This window comes from Pongo pygmaeus, chromosome 7 (assembly GCF_028885625.2).
Source record: "Pongo pygmaeus isolate AG05252 chromosome 7, NHGRI_mPonPyg2-v2.0_pri, whole genome shotgun sequence".
Taxonomy (NCBI): Eukaryota; Metazoa; Chordata; class Mammalia; order Primates; family Hominidae; genus Pongo; species Pongo pygmaeus.
The window spans coordinates 65,716,982-65,735,389 of NC_072380.2; the positions used below are offsets into that span (position 1 = coordinate 65,716,982).

The 18,408-nt window shown below is 40.5% G+C and overlaps 1 protein-coding gene across 1 annotated transcript in view; it reads right to left on the reverse strand.

The window, feature by feature from the left end:
* The window catches only part of TCEA1 (transcription elongation factor A1), a 58,025-nt gene that overhangs the window by 16,217 nt on the left and 23,400 nt on the right, over positions 1 to 18,408 (reverse strand). The window contains exons 3-7 of the mRNA XM_054497700.2: positions 17,027 to 17,132; positions 10,779 to 10,866; positions 5,361 to 5,506; positions 4,213 to 4,269; positions 1,608 to 1,762 (exon numbers count right to left, since the gene is read on the reverse strand). Coding sequence (XP_054353675.1) covers positions 1,608 to 1,762; positions 4,213 to 4,269; positions 5,361 to 5,506; positions 10,779 to 10,866; positions 17,027 to 17,132 — 552 coding nt within the window. The remainder of the gene's footprint in view (positions 1 to 1,607; positions 1,763 to 4,212; positions 4,270 to 5,360; positions 5,507 to 10,778; positions 10,867 to 17,026; positions 17,133 to 18,408) is intronic.

Consider the following 18,408-nt stretch of genomic DNA (forward strand, 5'->3'; position numbering starts at 1 on the left):
GAGATGGAACCTATTCCTGGTGAAGATGCTGTGAACATTGTTGAAATGGCAGCAAAGGATTTAGAATAATATGTCAACTTAGTTGATAATGCAGCAGTAGCATTTGACAGCACTGACTCCAATTCTGAAAGAACATCTACTATGGATAAATGCTATTAAACAGCATCACAAGCTACCAAGAAATATTTCATGAATATTTGCTCCATCAATGCAGCAAAGCTCATTGTTGTCTTATTTTACAAAATTACCACAGCCACCTCAACCTTCAATAACCACTACCCTAATCAGTCAGCAGCCGTCAACATCCAGGCAATTCCCTTTTCCAGAAAAACAGTACGACTTGCTGAAGACGCAGATGATCATGAGCAATTTTTAGCAAGGTGTACATTGTTTAGCAAGGTATAAGGTGTACACTGTTTTCTTAGATGTAATGCTATTGTACATTTAGTAGATTATAGTATAAGCATAACTTTTATATCTACTGCAAAGTCAAAAAATTTGTGTGACTCTTGTGTGTCACTTTATTGCAATATTCACTTTATTGCAGTAGTCCAATCCAAACTTGCAATGTATCTGAGGTATGTTTGTGTACAGAAGAAAAATTCACTCTCTTGAATGTTTACTAAAACAGTGAAATTGTAGATACAATATAGCTAATATCTATGAACAACCACGTCTATAAATAGCAAGCTACAAATTTCATTTTTTCCATAATTCCCTGTAAAAATTTAAGAAATAATCAATAGGATGGGCACGGTGGCTCACGCCTATAATCCCAGCAGGAAATTACAGGAGCAGGAGAATCTGAAGCAGGAGAATCGCCTGAACCCGGGAGGCGGAGGTTGAAGTGAGGCAAGACTATGCCATTGCATCCCAGCCCGGGCAACAAGGGCAAAATTCCGTATCAAAAAAAAAAAAAGAAAAGAAATAATCAATATGATGTGATCAATTTTATAGTGTTTAACCACAAAAAAAGTCAGCACTTACAAAGTGTACTTGCAATTAGAGATTCAACTCTCTGGTTCTACAAGAATTCATAAAAAGTAAAACACTTGGTGGCCAGCCGTGGTGGCTCACGCCTGTAATGCCAGCACTTCGGGAGGCCAAGGCGGACAGATCATCTGGAGGTCGGGAGTTCGAGACTAGACTGACCAACATGAAGAAACCCTGTCTCTACTAAAAATACAAAAATTAGCTGGGTGTGGTGGTGCATGCCTGTAATCCCATCTACTTGGGAGGCTGAGGCAGGAGAATTGCTTGAACCTGGGAGGGGGAGGTTGCGGTGGGCCAAGATCGTGCCATTGCACTCCAGCCTGGTCAACAAGAGCGAAACTCCGTCTCGAAGGAAAAAAAAGTAAAACACGTTTGTTTTTGGAAAATAATTTAGTGTAATCACATTAAAAGCATGGAAACAGTTGGAGAAGGAGCAAAGTACTGACAAAAGACACAATTACCTTAAGTATTTGTCTAGTATATAAATATATCAGAATAACTAACGGAAATTTATTACATACGCAATATTTATATAGTAGTCTATGATGATAACAGGCTTTACACTTCACAACACAGAATCACATTATAGAAACCTCAGATTCATGCATACTCACCTCTGCTGTCATTCTAGCAAATAAGTCAGGAGGAATATTCCCACAGAGGACATTTTTCCTTAAATTTGGATTTTTTGCATCTTTAAGATTTGATATCCTACTTCGTACTCTATTTTTGTATTTCATGTCTGTATTCCTTATTTCTTGATATATAGGTACCAGGCCATTAAGGAAAAAAGGCAAAATTATAAAAGTAAGATCACTCTTTTTTCCTATTCTGCCAAAATAAGAATTCCTGAGGCTGGGCACGGTGGCTCATGCCTCTAATCCCAGCACTTTGGGAGGCTGAGGCTGGCGGATCATGAGGTCAGGAGATCGAGACCATCCTGGCTAACATGATGAAATCCCGTCTCTACTAAAAACACAAAAAATTAACTGGGCATGGTGGCAGGTGCCTGCAGTCCCAGCTACTCGGGAGGCTGAGGCAGGACAACCACTTGACCCGGGAGGCAGAGGTTGCAGTGAGCTGAGATCAGGTCACTACACTCCAGCCTGGGCGACAGAGCGACACTGCATGTTAAAAAAAAAAAAAAAAACCTGAAATTTCTAAGCAATTCACAACAACTGTTTCCAATTTAGAGTATGTTAGAAACAAGGTACTATATCTAATTCCTTGAGCTGTAATTGGCAAATAATAGTGATATTACTTCTACACTGTAAAGTAGTTGTTTGTTTGTTTGTTTTGAAGGCAGATAGAAAGAGTCTCACTCTGTTACCCAGGCTGGACCTCAGCTCACTGCAACCTCCACCTCCCGGGTTCAAGCAATTCTCCTACCTCAGCCTCCCGAGTAGCTGCTGGGATTATAAGCGCCTGCCACCACGTGCGGCTAATTTTTGTATTTTTAGTACAGAGGGGGTTTCACCATGTTGGCCAGGCTGGTCTCAAACTCCTGACCTCAGGTGATCCACCCGTCTTGGCCTCTCAAAGTGCTGGGATTATAGGCGTGAGCCACCGCGCCCGGCCTAGTCATGTTTTATTTCCTAAATGTTTAGTGCCAGCAGTATGCAAGTCAACAGGGTTTCAAAAAGTAACTCAAGTACTCAACATGAGAAAGCACATGTCTGAAAAGGAGCTTGAACTTATTCAAGCTTTACTTGCCCAAATCCGAATTCTACTAAGGATCCTAAAAGTCTCTCTGGTCACACAGTTCCCGTAGGGTCTCTGAGAAGAGACCATTCAGCATGGCCGTGAGGGTTCACCTCCTCCCCCAGCTCAGCAGGAGCTACCTCAGCAGGCTCTTATTCTCCGCAGAAGAGGCCAATGCCAAAGCTGAACCCTGGAACAGCTCCCTTCTTAATAAGGTCATTTCCTCAACCAGGACAATCTCATGTTACACAGCTGCCTAGATGCTCCCTGCCCCTACCCACACACAGCACCCCTCTCCTGGAGCCCTTTCCCGGTGCTTAGCATGAACACGCTTCCCCTGGGATAATGAGCTCAAGTGACTGTGTGTGCTCTGAGGTCCCCCTAACTGAGAAGTCTTCACATTTACATGTGTGTGCTTTCCATGCCCTTTTGCATAACTTAAATTCAGACACTACAGTCTCAATCTACAAGGCAGAAAAATTTAAATGCCATCAATATCGTACTTTCCTTTTCAATAACAGGAAAAACAAGACAAATAAAATGACATAGATGTCCCTCTCCTTTCCAAGAAAACAATACAATCAAGACAAAAAGTGAAGAAGAAGACTTTGAATTCTATACCAACAGGAAAAATTAAGCTAGCAGATTACATAAAACAATTATGACCCTTTGAAGTTGTGTGACACCAAGTGACCTTTCTGGCTGGTAGCAGAAGTAATAGATGTCACTCCTCAGCAGTAGTTTTGAAAGCCAGTATGCAATTTATCCATTTTACCTTCTGCCACATCACCACTCACAATGGCCACTCCACCTGCCTGGTCCTAGAGGACAATGACCCAAAGCCCAGAGTCCTCAGCTAGCCTGTGATGAACATATAGGACAAATAAATTCCTATTTGTCCAGTTTAATCTGTGAAAGAAACCTCTGTGGTGTTAAGCCACTGAAATTTCAAGGTTGTTACCACAATATAACACAGCCTGTCCTGCCAAGTACATAAAGTCAATCTTGGACACTCGTGTTTTGCTAGGAAAGCAAAATTCTTTAGGTTCTCGAATTGCCAATGAGATACACCCAATGTTCTCATGTATTTTGTAATCTCTTCTAATTATGTTATCGGTTTGCCTTTCTTGTTCTCAATCATATTTTCACTCTCCTGCTATCTGAAGCAATTTTACCAGGGATTTATACATTTCAGTTTCCAAAGAGCCAGGTCCTTTTAAACTTCGCTGTTTCTAGTTCATTCAGCTTCAACATGAAGGAAAAAGTCTAGCGTGGTGGTCAAAGTCATGGGCTTGGAGCCAAATTCCCTACATTGGAATCCCAGCCTTGTCAGTGTCAGGCTGTGTGATCTAGAACAATGACCAATCCTCTTCTGCTTCTGTTTTCTCTCTGTAAAATGGGATGAGAGCACCTAATTCATTGGAAGGACTACTGTATGTAAAACCGTGCCTGGCATTTGTATATGTTCAATAAATATTACTTATTAAAAAAAATTATGAATATACACACAAAGGATATCTTCTTCAATTTGAGATCCTAATTCTTCCTCATCAGCTCCAATTGCAATGTAGTCATCTAAAAACAGGCATAAAGAATTGTCAAATTATTGTAACAGATTAAAAGAAAATTCTAATACCAGGTAATTAAACTGCATTCTTATTTCTTAAACCCCATTTGCCTGAGGTAAAGAAGCCATTCAGTTTAGTTCGTTAGAATCTGGTCACATCACTGCCCGCTAGACTCCTTTTCTGGGCTTCACCTGATACCCACAGTGCTCCTGCACTGATGACTCCTGATCCCTCAGGCACAGGAAATAACTGATCTAGCAGGCAATTCATCTTTCGTAACTCCATAAATTCTGGCTGCTCCAGCAGAGAGTAGAGAAAGTTACAGAAAGAACTGTCTAGTCTCCTGTGAGTCAGGCTTCCAATGCAAATAAATCATTCATTTAATCTGCCAATCACATATACAGACACACTCAGAAGACTCCTATACAAATATTCAAGAGGATAGAAGGAAATAAACTAGGAAGAAAAAATAAAAGAGACAGTAAGGAAATCAAAGTAGAAACGGCAGAGTAAGGAGAAAAACAGGTCAAACTAGCCATGGTGCAGAATGAGAGAAAAGAAAAAGGATGAATTCGTATAAAATATAAATATTCCTGTATGTAAAACTTTAAAGCCAAAATGTTACATGTTAAGACTGGATACGTTGAAATTAAATTAAGCTCCCATATATAAATCAAGACTCATCCCCCCCTTTTTCTAACTAGAAAATGGAAAACGTTCATACTATATGTCATACTATTTAACAATTCAGTATTGTTAACTCTCAATATAAGATCAGGGTACATAGTTTGCAGATTAAATTGTGGGGAAACAAAAGATTTGTGAGAAAAAAGTGTACATTACTACGAAATCAGGGAAAACATCTATGTATTAAAGGGAATTATTTCTTACAATTACATAGTAATAAGCAAATTCCCCAGGATTCCTCCTCCTCTCCCCCTTAACAGACCCGTATCAGCAACAACTTCTCCCCGAGCTAAGCAGCAGTGGGTGGGCTATCCACAGGGTGACACTCATCAAACAGCAATATGGAGTTGGAGATGGCAGTGGTTGGTGGTGGTGACCAAAGGGCTGAGAAATAACATGCACTGGACTTACCCCCTGTTCGAAGAGCTGCAGCAAGCATCTCCCTACACTTCAACCGCACAGAATCAGAAGTGCTTGGTGCCCGAGGAAAGGATGAAACATAAGTATCTCGAGCATTTGTCTCATCCTTTCTGTTGCTTACATTGCCGCTGGAAGTACTGAAATACGCACAAACACCCCAAAGAGAAATCAAGAACAATCCTCTCAAAGTAACAATATTACTATCATGCTGTAAAAACAAAATTTGGGGCCTAAATAAATGACACAGTATCTCAGTGACCTTTATGTGAGGGGAAAAAAAATTGCCTGCATACAGATGAAAAAGAAGTTAAAAATTTTACAATTTAGTAAAGAGACAAGTATGCCTTTTTTTTACACTAAACATTTTATCTTTGATTCTCATTTTAAATATTAAGCAATATTTTTAATAGAGAAAATACCCATTATAGCTCAGTACAATAAATGAAAAGCAATGATCTTGGTATAAGGAGAGGGATGAAGGGATGGGACCAGAGAATGACAGCTTTCTTTTTTGAGACGGAGTCTTGCTCTGTCACCCAGGCTGGAGGGCAGTGGTGCGATCTCGGCTCACTGCAAGCTCCACCTCCCAGGTTCACACCAGGTTCACTCCCAGCTTTCAACCAAAACTAGAGAGAGAGAGAATGCTTGAAAAATCCTGTTTCGCCGAGCATGGTGGCTCACACCTGTAATCCCAGCACTTTGGGAGGCCAAGAGAGGCAAATCACTTGAGGCCAGCAGAGTTCAAATCCAGCCTGGGCAAATGGTGAAACCCCGTCTCTACTAAAAATACAAAAATTAGCTGGGCGTGGTGGCACAAGCCCGTAATCCCAGCTACTTGGGAGGCTGAGGCAGGAGAATTGCTTGAACCCAGGAGTCAGAGGTTTCAGTGAGCCAAGACTGCACCACTGCACTCCAGCCTGGATGACATAGCGAGACTCCAACTCAAAAAAAAAAAAAAGAAAAGAAAAAGAAAAAGGAAAACCTTGTTCCATTTAGACAGTGAGGTCCCCAGTGAGACAAATACTATGTGTACTGATGAGTCATGAGGCTACAAAATAGTGTGTTTCTCCCCAGAAACATCACCTCAATATGAACATTCAGGCAGTTTTATAATTTTCCAGTCAACCTAATCCTTTCAATTGCTTCTGAGTAGCTTCTTACGTTGGATTATCACTAAAATGGGTTCTTTCCAAAATAATCTTCATGATTACAATTAAGCTTTATTGCTCTGAAGACAGCTGCCATAACCCTTTTCAAAGACTGATTAAATCATCCACCATCCATAGATGTGGCTTGCTGCAATGCTGCAAGAACCTACTCCCTTGCCTTCTCTCCATAACATAACCACTGCTAAACTTCACCAACAGGTGCCTGTGGGTAAGACGGTCATTAGTACCTTCTAAATTTAGTCAGTTCCTTTTTGAAGCCTTCACTGATTTCCCCCTGTATTCCCAAAATAATGGATTCACACAGGTTTGTATATGATGACTTTTCATACATTTTTTTCTCTATCAGACTGAGTTTCTCAAGAGCAAAAACTAGGATTTACTTTTCTTTGTATTTTCATTATGTAGCATAATGCCTGTCAGTGATAAACAAATGAGCAAACCAATGTTTAAAAACCCATTTTTTTTTTTTTTTAAAGACTCCAGCCTGAGCAACTGAGCAAGACTTTTCACAGTGGTGAACAGAGCAAGAGTTGTGCAGTGGTGCCATCACAGCTCATGCAGCTTTGAACTCCTGGGCTCAAGCAATCCTCCTGCCTCAGCCTCCTGAGTAACTAGGACTACAGGTGCATGCCACCATGCCCAGTTAATTTTAAAAATATTTTTTGGCCGGGCAAGCTGGCTTATGCCTGTAATCCCAGGAGTTCAAGAACAGCCTGGACAAAATAGTGAGACCCAGGGTCTACAAAAAGAGTTTTAAAAATTTGCCAAACATGGTGGTATGCACCTGTGGTCCTAGCTACTTGGGGGCTGAAGTGGGGGGCTCGCTTGAGACTGAAAGGTTGAGGCTGCAGAAAGCCTTGACTATGCCACTGCACTCCATCTTGGGTAAAAGAGCAAGACTCTGTGTCCAAAAAAAAAATAATCCAACAAACAAACCTTTTTTTTTGGTACAGAAAGGGTCTATGTTGTCCAGGCTGGTCTCGAACTCCTGACCTCAAGTGATAATTCCACCTCGGCCTCCTAAAGTGCATGAGCCACCGTGCCAGGCCCCAAAACTCATTTCTTTTCTTTTTTTTTGTTTTTGAGACACAGTCTCACTCTGTCACCCAGACTGGAGTACAGTGAAACAACCATGGCTTACTGCAGCCATGACCCCCAAGCTCAAGCGGTTCTCCTGCCTCAGCCTCCCAAGTAGCTGGAACCACACGCATGTGCCATCACACCTGTCTAATGTTTTTTATTACTTGTAGAGACAGGGCCTCCCTATGTTGCTCAGGCTGGTCTCAAACTCCTGGGCTCAAGTGATCCCCCTACCTTGGCCTCCCAAAAGTGCTGACATTACAGGTGTGAGCCACCACACCCAGCCAAAAATCCACTTCTTAAACACTTTGATTAAATGCTTTTGCTTCTGTGTCTGTAGCCAAATGCTACACAGGAACCAAGGGAAACTACCCATATTGACTGAGGGAAACTTTTCCTCACTAGTTTCACTACTGCTGGTCTCACTTCCTACATTCTGATCCTTCCTTTCTAAGCATTTAAACACATTACTTACTCCTTAAATTCTTGCACCCAATATATAAAATCCTGCTTAGTTACAAGCAACTTAGATTTAACCTTCTATCTTTCTTTACATGACTCCTCAAATTCGTTTCTCAATCCTCTTGTATTTCTCTGTGTGGGGGGGGGGGGCGGGGAGGGTGTGTAGATAGATACCAATCAGTTACTTTATCAGACTTCACACACAGTAATTTTCTTTTGCAGACAGGCTCTATACCTACACGTCAAGCATGTAAAACTGACAAAAGACAATGAGAAGCCGGGCGCAGTGGCTCACGCCAGTAATCCCAGTACTTTGAGAGGCCAAGGTAGGTGGATCACTTGAGGTCAGGAGTTCCGAGACCAGCCTGGCCAACATGATGAAACCCCATCTTTACTAAAAGTACAAAAATTAGCTGAGTGTGGTGACGTGCACCTCTAATCCCAGCTACTCAGGAGGCTGAGACAGGAGAATCACTTGAACCTGGGGGGGCAGAGGTTGCAGTGAGCCAAGATTGTGCCACTGCATTCCAGTCTGGGCAACAGAGCGAGACTCCGTCTCAAAAAAAATAAAAATAAAAACAAGGCCGGGAGCGGTGGCTCAGGCCTGTAATCCTAGCACTTTGGGAGGCCAAGGCGGGCGGATCACCTGAGGTTGGGAGTTCAAGACCAGCCTGAGCAACATGGAGAAACCCCGTCTCTACTAAAAATACAAAATTAGCCAGGCATGGTGGTACATGCCTGTAATCCCAGCTACTTGGGAGGCTGAGGCAGGAGAATCCCTTGAACCCAGGAGGCAGAGGTTGTGGTGAGCTGAGATTTCGCCACTGGACTTCAGCCTGGGCAACAAGAGCGAAACTCTGTCTCAAAAAATAATAAGAATAATAATAAAATAATAAAAACAAAGACAATGAGAGACTGAGGAACTATTCCAGATTTAAGAAAACTAAACATATATACGTTAGAAAAAATTGCATAAACTTTATTAACAACTGCTGTTTAAGCCCAACTTTGACTTACCTCTCTTAATATAGTTAATATAGTTAATATGTGTAATATATATATTTAATATAGTTAATACAAATACAAAAAATAGTGTACGAGACATTAACATTAACATGAAGAGTGCATGATCAATTTTGGGAAAATATTAAGAAACAAAGTTAAAATCAGTAGTAGCCTTAATGTCCTAAATACCTCAACACGGGCTGGGTGTGGTGGCATACACCCATAATCCCAGCTACTCAGGAGGCTGAGGCAGGAGAATCATTTGAATTTGGAAGGTGGAGGTTGCAGTGAGTTGAGATCGCGCCACTGCATTCCAACCTGGGTGACAGAGCAAGACTCTGTCTCAAAAATAAAAAATAAAAAAGCCCAGGCACAGTGGCTCATGCCTGTAATCCTAGCACTTTGGGATACTGAGGAGGGCAGATCACCTGAAATCAGGAGTTCAAGACCAGCCTGGCCAACACGGCAAAACCCCATCTCTACTAAAAACACAACAATTAGCCAGGTGTGGCGGGCACCTGTAATCCCAGCTACTTGGGAAGCTGAGGCAGGAGAATTGCTTTGAACCTGGGAGGTGGGGGTTGCAGTGAGCCGAGATCGCGCCACTGCACTCCAGAGTGGGCGGCAGAGCAAGACTCTGTCTCAAAACAGGTATCTGGGCCCCTCCCTACCAGAATTCCTGATTCAGTAGTTACAGGACGGAGCCTGAGAATCTGTATTTCTAACAAGCTGTCAGGTTCTCTCCTCTTCCAGGGACCACACTTTCAAGAACCATTGCTTTAAATCAGTGTTGACTGTTAACCTACCAGCTTCCCAAGAACAGAGGAACGATTTGTATTTAACCAACTATGAGTAAGCAACATGTTCAATACTGCATAGTTCATGACATGTAATAGGAAAGAACACATGCAAAGGCCTCATAAGAGGTGAGGGACAATCTGAACTCTTCGTTAACGAACTTCACATTTTAAGTTCTTATAACAAATTGCTATATATATATATATATATATTTTTTAAGATAAGGTCTCACTCCATTGCTCAGGCTGGAGTGCAGTGGCATGATCTTGGCTCACTGCAACCTCTGCCTCCCGGGTTCCAGCAATTCTCCCACCCCAGCCTCCCAAGTAGCTCGGACTATAGACACATGCCGCCACACCTGGCTAATTATTATTATTTTTTTTTTGTAGAGAAAGGGTTTCACCGTGTTGGCCAGGCTAGTCTTGAACTCCTAACCTCAAGTGATCCTCCCACCTCAGCTTCCCAAAGTGAGCCACCGTGCCTGGCCACAAATTGCTAAATTCGAAAGGAAGAAAAAAAGCATGCAAAGGAGAATGAGATCAAGGGCCAAAATAAATCTAAAAAAAAAATGTGATAAATAGAGGAAGTAACCATTTGAATCCCTAATCACTACCTCCATTATCAATTCCATCAGTGCCTACCCCAGCAATCCCATTCAATTAAACTTGAGTACAATATAAATAACTTCTTATTTATTCAATGTCTTCTACCTCTCAAATGTTCAAGAAATCTGAAAAAAAAATAAATTAGAATACATGGCTACATACATTTACTACTTCCATTTGATTAGAAAACAAAAAAAGGAGTGTAGATAGGGGAACATTAGACAGGGGAATTGATGCAGGAAGTAAAACTATGACTTTCAATATTAATAAATGTCTATACTGTGAAGTACCTTTCTTCTCTTGCCTCAGGGCTGTTCTGCGATGTAATTGCAGGTTCTTTTTTCTTTTCGTCAAGGTCTTTCTCAGTTGATGGCCCATCTGAAAATTATGAAATCTCTTAAGTTGCTAGCATTTGTAAAAACTAAAAACTAAAATACTGCATGTTAACAGGCTATCTGCACAACATAAACTAAAATCCTAAGTGTCCTACAAGTAGATGAAGTTTGCATAAGCTATTAGCATATGTACTATTTTTCACAATGCAAGTTCAGTCAACACTCCCAAACAAATTCCCTCATTTGGTGGGAACTACAAATTCACATGCCAGGGGAACCTAAAGGGAAGAAAGTATATGGAACAAACAGATGGGAAGAATATGGAAATATCTGCACTGTTACTTTAAAAATGTAAGCACAGGCCGGTGCAGTGGCTCACGCCTGTAATTCCAGTACTTTGGGACGCTGTGGATCACCTGAGCTCATGAGTTTGAGACCAGCCTGGGCAACATGACAAAACTCTGTCTCTACAAAACATACAAAAATTAGCCGGGCGTGGTGGTGCACACCTGTAGTCCCAGCTACTCGGGAGGCTGAAGAGGGAGGATGGCTTTTGCCCAGCAGGTGGAGGCTGCAGTGAGCCAAGATCACGCCACTGCATGCCAGCCTGGACAACAGAGCCAGACCTTGTCTCAAAATAAAGTCAAATAAAATAAAAATTAAAGCATACACCACAGCAATATTGTTTTTAATAAATTTCCATAAAGTTAGAAAATTTAAGGTGGTATCCAAAATATAAATAAATATTTCTGGGATGGTAAACAAAAAACACTTTCATAGAAAATACCTCAGGATGATTAAGACCTACCCAGCACTTTCTTTATCTTAAATGATCTATAAAGTAATACAGAGTGCACAAGCTTTAAGACTTAAAGAGGTGACCGGGCACAGTGGCTCATGCCTGTAATCCCAGCACTTTGGGAGGCCACAGCGGGCAGATCACAAGGTCAGGAGATCAAGATCATCCTGGTTAACATGGTAAAACCCCGTCTCTACTAAAAAAAATACAAAAAATTAGCTGGGTGTGGTGATACGCGCCTGTAGTCCCAGCTACTCAGGAGGCTGAGGCAGAAGAATAGCTTGAATCTGGGAGGCAGAGGTTGCAGTGAGCTGAGATCATGCCACTTGCACTCCAGCCTGGGCGACAGAGCGAGACTCTGTCTCAAAAAAAAAAAAAAAAAAAAAAGAGGTAAGCGATGAGATATTATGAAATAAGGTACATAAAAATAGGTTAAGTCAGTGCAATATTTCAACAGCCCAAAGAAACATTCACTTTTAAATCAATCAACACAATCTTAAATTTTAAAACTGGTGCCTGCCTGGGGCCGAATGTGGTGGCTCACACCTGTAAACCCAACACTTTGGGAGGCTGAGGCGGGTAGATCACTTGAGGTCAGGAGTTCAAGACCAGCCTAGCCAATATGGTGAAACCCTGTCCCTACTAAAAATACAAAAATTAGCTGGGCATGGTGGCGCACACCTGCAATCCCAGCTGAGGCTGAGGCAGGAGAATCATTTGAACCTGGGAGGAGGAGGTTGCAGTGAGCCGAGATTGTGTGACTGCACTCCAGCCTGGGTGACAGAGTGAGACTCTGTCTCAAAAAAAAAAAAAAAAATCGGTGCATGCCTGTAGTCCCAGCCACTCAGGAAGCCCAGGCAGGAAGAACCCTTGAGCCCAGGAACTTGAGGCTGCAATGAGCTATAACTGCACCACTGCACTCCAGCCTGGATGACAGAGTGATACTCTGTCTCAAAAAAACAAAACAAAAACAAAACACATAGCCTTGAAGCTAAGTTCAGAAAATGTTTGGGTCTACTGTACAAAGTACACCAGTTAAATACATTTTGCTCCCTACATAAGCAATAAAGGCTACATAAAGAATTCTTTCAATTCTTCACATCTCTCTGTATAGAATATGGAAGAAACTATATCCAACTGGATAGCAGAATCACCTAGGGAGCTTTTAAATATATCCTCATGCCAAGCTCCAAACCAGATCCATTCAATCCAAATCTCTGGCAGTGAGGTGCAAGTATCATTATTTTTTAAAGTTCCTTAGACAACTCTAATATATAGTTATCTGGATGAGAATCACCGATAAAAGAATGGTTGAAATCACAACTGTAGAACTCATCTTGTAAAGTTGAAGTTTGTCAAACTTAAAACACAATTCAAGCCCTCTGATAAAACGTGCACATACACTTTAGTTTTCACATAATTTTACTGCTCCTTGTTATTCTCAATAATTACCTTGAAGGCTCAAATCACAAAGATGCTATAGTACTGTAACACTGAAAACAAAGATTAACAATGACACATGGCAAGGACTAAGAAATGGTCCAAAAGTAATAGGGTAGAAAGCATTTAAAAGGGAAAACTGATATAACAATGAAATATGATCCAGCAAGGATCCAATGCTGCCAAAGGGACAGCAGAACTATCTCACACACTGCTCTGGCACAATGAATTAGTACAATCCTTTTGGAAAGCAGAGCAGTAAGAGGCATGAACAGCCTCAGAAGTATCCCTACTATCTGATATGGTGTTGTGGGCAACACAGCCCAGCTAGCAGGGAAGGAAGTGCTCCAGCTCTGGACTCCAGCTGTCTGCAGTCAAGTCCCAGCTTGGCTATTCACCACCAATTCAACTGTGTGCAAGGTATTTAACCGCTCAGTGCCTCAGATTCCTCATCATAAAATGGGAGATTATAATAGCACCTACCAAATTGGATTGTTGTGAGGATTAAATGCATTAATACAGGTCAATGCTTGGCATATCTTAAGTATTCAACAATGTGCTACCTAGTAGCAGTAGTAGTAAATGTAGAAATCTAGCTAACAATGTAAAGAAAAAGCTTTAGGCAGAAAGATATCCATCAAGACATTAGTTACAACCACCATAAAGTTAAAAACAACAACAAATCTAAACAGGCAGGTGATCAACTAAAATATGGTATAGTCAACTGAATAAATTATTCTGAAACCAATAAAAATAATAGTTATAGAAAAACAAAATATTTTCATTAAAAAAGGTAATATAAATTAAGTACACACACAGCACAGGTAAAATTATAGTAGGGGTAAAATTTATGCAAATTAAATTTGAATAGTAATGTATTACAATCCATCGTACAGCAAAGGAACCTGCGAGTCTACACTAACAGATAAATAGCTAAGGGGTAAAAAGAAGGTTGTTTGTTTTTTTTTTTTTTTTTGAGACGGACTCTCACTCTGTTGCCCAGGCTGGAGTGCAGTGGCGCAATCTTGGCTCAGTGCAAGCTCCGCCTCCCGGGTTCACGCCATTCTCCTGCCTCAGCCTCTCGAGTAGCTGGGACTACAGGCGCTCACTATCACACCCGGCTAATTTTTTTGTATTTTTTTAGTAGAGACGGGGTTTCACTGTGTTAGCCAGGATGGTCTCGATCTCCTGACCTCGTGATCTGCCCGCCTCAGCCTCCCAAAGTGCTGAGATTACAGGCGTGAGCCACCGTGCCTGGCCAGAAGGTTCTTCTAACAGAAAGAGGAGTCAGAAAAATCACAATTTTGCAACTAACACTACAAAGATTGGTTTGAGCAAAAAAATCAATGGATCCTAAATTGGGAGGGGAGGAAAAAGATTTGTTAAGGTGTAAGACAGTTTCAGGATCTTAAAAGTGTCTCCCACAGAATGGCTATTAACTACAAGAGGAAAAACAACACACTATACAGTGTAGCTGTGACTGGATTCTCAAAATTACCATCGATCACTCCGGATATGATACCTTGAGAAGGACATAACATGCTTAAACAGTATTCCAACTGCAGATGTACAACCTGATCTAATCACGAGAAAAAAGCAGGTACACCTCAAATACAGAATATGCTATTAAAAACAAAGGAGGGGCCAAGTGAGATGGCTCACACCTATAAACCTAACACTTTGGGAGGCCAAGGCAGGTTGGATCACTTGAGTCCAAGAGTCCAAGACCAGCCTGGGCAACATAGTGAGACTCTGTCTCAAATCAATAAATAAATAACAAAGGAGGGCAGTGGCGGATGCTTGCAGTTCCAGCTACTTAGGAGTGTGATGTGGAAGACTGCTTGAACCCAGGAGTTGGAGGTTAGCCTAGGCAACATAGCAAGACCCCTATCTCGACACAAAACAAAAAAAGTGGTGGGGAAGGGGGTGGATAGGGGTATAAACCTGCTTCAAGGATATAACTTAAAAATGTGGGAAATTCTGCCTTGAATATATTTCCTAGTTTACTTTTAAACCAAAATCCAATTCTACTTTGCATTCATTACAACTGGTCATTTTCTGCATATTGTATAACACATCCAAGTTCTATTTTTTAAGCCCATTATGAATTTGATAAAAATCTGATTTGCATGAAAGTATTTTAAAATATACATTAATGATGGTTACATGAATGTATATATATGATAAAATTGCTCAGAAGGATACATGCCCCCACACATACACTAGCGCCAGTAAAAACTGATGAAATCTGAATAAGGTGTGTAGATTGTATCATTGTCAATTTCCTGGTTGAGATTCTGTATATGAGAGTTATGTAATATTACCATAGGAGGAACCTGGATAAAGGGTACATGAGACCTTTCTGTGCTTTTTTTTTTTGTGGTAATTTTCTGTGAGTCACTTATTATGTCAAAATAAAAAGTTAAACTCCACATATTCAGGAGGCATACATACTTTCTTCTATAGGAAATGACCTTGTTTCTTTTAGCCCTACTTGAGGCAGGGGACCAGGAATGAGGGGGAAGGGACAGGATATATACACTCACATACATAAAATTTTAAAGCATGGCCCACAACAGTAATTCTTTTATTGGGTTTGTGCAATTAATGTGAAAGACAAAATTGCGTTTAATTTTCTTTCCTTCCAAATTTGACTTTTAGGAAACATATCAACAAAAAATTGACAGCCCCAAAATAAAATTTAAGGGGAGGGAATTCATATTTGTTGGGCTAGGACCCTATGTACATTTCCTACACAGGCGATAACTGATAGTGAAAGATCACAGACCAAAAACAAAGAAAAAGTAAAATCATGAACCCAAGTAAACAGGTTGGTCTTCAAATGAGAAAGGAACATTTCTGCCTTGGGGGAAAAATAAAGGAGAAGGGGTACCTGTATTCTTCAAAATGTCAATTTCATAAAAGATAAAAGCTTAAGAATGATTTCAAATTAGAAAACTAGCTATGTGAGGCCGGGCGCGGTGGCTCACGCCTGTAATCCCAGCACTTTGGGAGGCCAAGGTGGGCAGATCACGAGGTCAGGTGATCGAGACCACCCTGGCTAACATGGTGAAACCTCGTCTCTACTAAAAACACAAAAAATTAGCTGGGCATGGTGGCAGGCACCTGTAGTCCCAGCTACTCGGGAGGCTGAGGCAGGAGAATGGCATAAACCCAGGAGGCGGAGCTTGCAGTGAACCGAGACTGCACCACTGCACTCCAGTCTGGGCAACAGAGTGAGACTCAGTCTCAAAAAAAAAAAAAAAAAAAAAAAACTAGCTATGTGATCCTGAACTGGATCTTTTCCTGGAGGTGGAAAAACAAAAGAACTATAAAAAACATTATTGGGACAACTGACAAACCTGAACATAAACCATAAAATACTATACCAATGTTAAATTTCCTAAATTTCTTTTACTATGATTCCATAAAAAAATAAGCTTGTAATAAGGAAATACACACAAGTATTTAAAGGGTAAAAGAGCATGATATATTCAACATACTTTCAAATAGTTCAGAAAAAAATAATTTGTGTGTGTGCAAATAGAGAAAGAAAAAGAGAGAATATGATAAAACAAATATGGCAAGTATTAAAAATTGATGATATGGATAAAGGATATGGCATTCTTTTAATCATCCTTGCAAGTTTTCTGTTAAGTCAAAAAATTTCAAAAACCATTTCAAAAGGTATCCACAACCTTTCCCTTAAGAGAAAATTCTTCTTACTGAAAGAGTTTATCCAGTTGTGTCAAAAGTTAACAAAGCCAAATTTGACTGGCCTAAAAGGCAAAAAAACCCTGAAGATCAAATTAACTCCCCTCGCCTTTATTACGAGGCACTGCTTTCAGTATATCTACATTCACCAAGAAAAAAATGTAACCATTAACTAATCATAATATGTAACCATTAACTGTTTGAATAACTCACAACATCATAAATATACGTAAGGGAAGATCAATGATACCTAATAATTTTTTCCAGGATTTGATGAGAGACTTTGCCAAAGATGTAACTTCTTCATCTGTACTCTGCTTGCGAATAGCATTAACTGACATTCCGATTCTTGTGGACTGCAAGGCAATAACAAAAAAAAATGTATACCAATTTTATTTTAAACAAATTAGTATTTCACCCACATTCTTTTCTTTCCCAGATTCCTGTTTCCATTTTAGAATTTTAAAACTTCAATTTTTGGATCCTTATAATAGCAAACTATATTAAGATACATACATCTTCAGATCAAACACTAGACTCATTAATGTTCTTATCATCAAGATCTAGAAGCATAAAACTCACTACTGTAATAAGTCTGGTTAACTAGAAAAATGAAATCAATCTTTCCACAAGGGAGAAGTGAAGATAAATGAGGATAAAATATAAAATGTTGTATATAAGTCAGGCTGAAGCAATCATGACTAATACATGCATTTCTTTGTTTCTATACATTCTTCTACATGGATTACTTCATAGAGCACCAGCTGCAAATTATTATGAGGATATCCAAACAAAAACTACCACCTATCCAGGTTTAAAAGGCTTTATTTTGCCAGGAACCAGCATATAATCAGAGAGATTAAAATGCACTTCACAAAATACAGGTAAAATTTAACCTGTGATAATTACGTGCCTAGAATTATGCTTAGTGCATCCACATTCATCAATCTTTCTAACAACCCTTCAAAGTTGAGATTATTCCTATTTTTAAAGATGAAGAGATTGGAAGTACCAATAAATAACGTGCCCAGCATCACACCATTACCAACCAGCGAAGCTGGGAATTTTTTTTTTTTTTTTGAGACGGAATCTCACTCTGTCACCCAGGCTAGAGTGCAGTGGGGCACCATCTTGGCTCACTGCAACCTCCACCTCCCGGTTCAAGCAATTCTCCTGCCTCAGCCTCCCGAGCGGCTGGGATTACAGGCACAGGCCACCTCGCCCGGATAATTTGTGTATTTTTAGTAGAGACGGGTTGCACCACGTTGGCCAGGCTAGTCTCAAACTCTAGACCTCAGGTGATCCACCCACCTCGCCCTCCCAAAGTGCTGGGATTACAAGCGTGAGCCACTGGCCCAGCCAAAAGCTGGGATTTTAATCCAGGTTTGTCCACTGCCAAAGTCCATGGTCTTTCTAGCACATCAATGGTTTCAAATTGTGCTCAAAGAACACAAAAGCTATGACAGCCCAAATATGGATGATAAATAAAAAATGGTAAATTATTTAGTAAGTTCGGGTTGTTAACAGACAATCTTTCAAACATATGGTCTATGGAAGAAAAAAATAACAAAAGGAATTCTTAGTGGTGGAAAAAAGAGAACCCCTATTGTAAGCTTTATGGTAGAAAAATAT